Source organism: Pelophylax lessonae, assembly GCF_965119305.1.
Source record: "Pelophylax lessonae genome assembly, chromosome: 11".
NCBI classification, from domain to species: domain Eukaryota; kingdom Metazoa; phylum Chordata; class Amphibia; order Anura; family Ranidae; genus Pelophylax; species Pelophylax lessonae.
The window spans coordinates 2,184,653-2,187,152 of record NC_138778.1 but is presented as its reverse complement, the minus strand read 5'-3'; the positions used below and the strand labels follow the sequence as shown (position 1 = coordinate 2,187,152).

At 47.9% G+C, this 2,500-nt stretch overlaps 1 protein-coding gene across 1 annotated transcript in view; it reads right to left on the bottom strand.

Annotated features, from left to right (window-relative positions):
- NARF (nuclear prelamin A recognition factor) overlaps window positions 1–896 on the bottom strand; it is an 11,014-nt gene extending 10,118 nt beyond the window's left edge. The window contains exon 1 of the mRNA XM_082271486.1: window positions 813–896. Within this exon, the coding sequence (XP_082127612.1) occupies window positions 813–877 (65 nt within the window). The 5' untranslated portion in view covers window positions 878–896. The remainder of the gene's footprint in view (window positions 1–812) is intronic.
- Window positions 897–2,500: the final 1,604 nt, after the last annotated feature.

Sequence of the window (2,500 nt, the reverse complement as noted above, 5' to 3'; positions counted from 1 at the left end):
GTCAGTACAGATTTCGGCAGACAAAAATCTGATGAGCAAGACTGGGCATGCTCAGAGAAGAAAAAAACAGGGAAAGTCAACCATCACATGACATCACTTCTGAAGTTGGTTTTTGTTGGCTGAGAAAATTAGTGTGCAGTCTAGGAACATTCCAACCAACACAACAACACCGGACAAAAGATGGCCGATCCGTCGGCCGATAATCATTGCGTGTGTACGAGGCATAAGGGTCTCCATTTAAAGCTGCAGTGGAGGTTCCTCATTCTCAGGAATGGGGGAGGGGATTGAACAGGAGAAGTACAAAGGTTTAAAAGGCACATTTACTTTATTTTCGTAAAGCGCAGCCAGGAGAATCAAGCAAGTTTGCAAATCAAGTTTTCCCTTTCTCCTGCTGTCCCACGAGGGGTGCATTGCACTTTCATTTAGTGAGGTGACCGTCCCGTGGGACAGTAAAGCTCGGTTAGGAGCCATGTGGGGGGGGGGGGGGGGGGTTTGGGGTGAGTAGTAGTAGTAGTAGTATTAGTGGTAGTAAAGGGCCCCAGAAAGTGCACATAAAACAATACTGTAAGCCAACCCCATAAAATGTAACAAACTCCTAGTTTGATATTTGACGTGGTTTCCTTTTTACTTGTGACCAATAAAGACACAACCAGCACAGGAGTAATGTTCTGCAGAAGCCGTCTGCTGGGATTGTAGTTTCAGGCATTGCCACATAGAATAGAAAAACAACAACAGCGTCAGAAGAAGAATCGGTTTTGTGGCCCCGGGGGACCTTCTGGAATTTTCTTCTGACAGCATCACAAATCACTCACATGTTCTCCAGAGGAGACTCTTCAATCTCTTTGACGGAAATGTTCCTCTGCTCCATAATCTGCATCACCTCCCCTGGAACACAAAGCAGGCGGCACGTGAGAAGCAGGACAGGACTGACGTCTTACAGATCAACATTCGTTCACCTGAGGACCCCAACCAGTACTGCAGCACCTTGAGGGGGGGGGGGGACCCCGACCTGCATTGCCATACATTGAGAGGCCCCCCAACTGGGACTGTTGAACCTTGAGGATGCCCCCCCCCCCTAACCTACACCACCATACCTTGAGAGAGGTCCTCAACTGGGACTGTTGAACCTTGGAGGATAGGGCCCCCCCAACCTGCACTGCCATACCTAGAGAGGTCCCCAACTGGGACTGTTGAACCTTGAGGATGCCCCCCCCCCCAACCTGCAATGCCATACCTTGAGAGAGGCCCCCAACTGGACCTATTAAACCAACCTGCATAGCCGTACCTTGGGAAAGGGGTCCAACTGGTGTTGGAGCACCTTAAAGGTTCTCCTTATATTCAGAATTCTTTATTAAACCTGTAGGACATTTTAAGGGTGCTGTGTCACCTTAAAGTGGGCCCCTACTGGAACTTTTGCACCCGGAGGAGGTCCCAACAGGCATGGTAATACCTTGAAGGGGAACCAATCTGCACTGACACCTTGAAGGGGGCCCTAACCTGTGCTGTAGCACCTTAAGAGGACTTCTAACAAGTGCTGGGACCCCGCCTAAGGTGCTGTACCACCTTGAAGGGGGCTCCAATTGAAACTGACACCTTGGGAGGAAGCCCAATCATTGCTGTGCCACCTTGAGCAGGCAAAGCTGACCTGACTTTGTAGCACCTTTAAGGGGAGCCCCAAGCAGTGCCAGGGAACCTTGGAGGGTGCCAACCTGTCTTTCTGGGGCTAAAACCAGCGCTGGGGACCACAGTCCTTTTGGGGGCCCCCAACCTGTGCCGTGGCACCTTGACAGAGTTGCGCGCGCGGGAGCCGACGGTAACGGCACGGGGCTCTGAAGGAACGGCACGAGCGGCCGTTCCTTCAGAGCGCATGCGCCAGTGACGTCACTGGCTGCATCTAAGGTAAATATCTCCTAAACGGTACATGTTTAGGAGATATTTACAGTACCTAAAATTAGGCTTACCTATAGGTACAAGTTACAGAGGAGGGTTTACTTCCTCTTTAAAGGAGAATTATACAAAAAAAATGTTTAGTTAAATCCACAAGTGTTTTTTTTTTACTGGCTTTTGACATTTACAAATACAGCAATTTAGAAATTGGATGAAAGGTTTGGCACTGGGAAACACTTTTTGGAAAGCTAAAACATGCATTTTTATAGAAGACTATATAGTTCAGACCAAAATGAGGGACAAATGAGGAGGAACGAGGGACAGAGGGACTTTATTCCAAATCAGGGACAGTCCCTTGAAATCAGGGACAATTGGGAGCTATGCAAATGAGCTTAGTGAATCATCAGTAGACATCAAATTATACAGCAAATATGAGAACCTAAAGAGTCTTATAATTGGCAATTTTAGAAAGTGTCATGATTTGGGTGGTGCAGACTTTATCTGTACAATCTACTGACCAGTTACTCAATTAGTCAAGCAACCAATCAACAATTATCACAGATAAAGCCTTCAGCACCCAGTGGGTAGCATGAATGCACGTCTAAAGGGATGC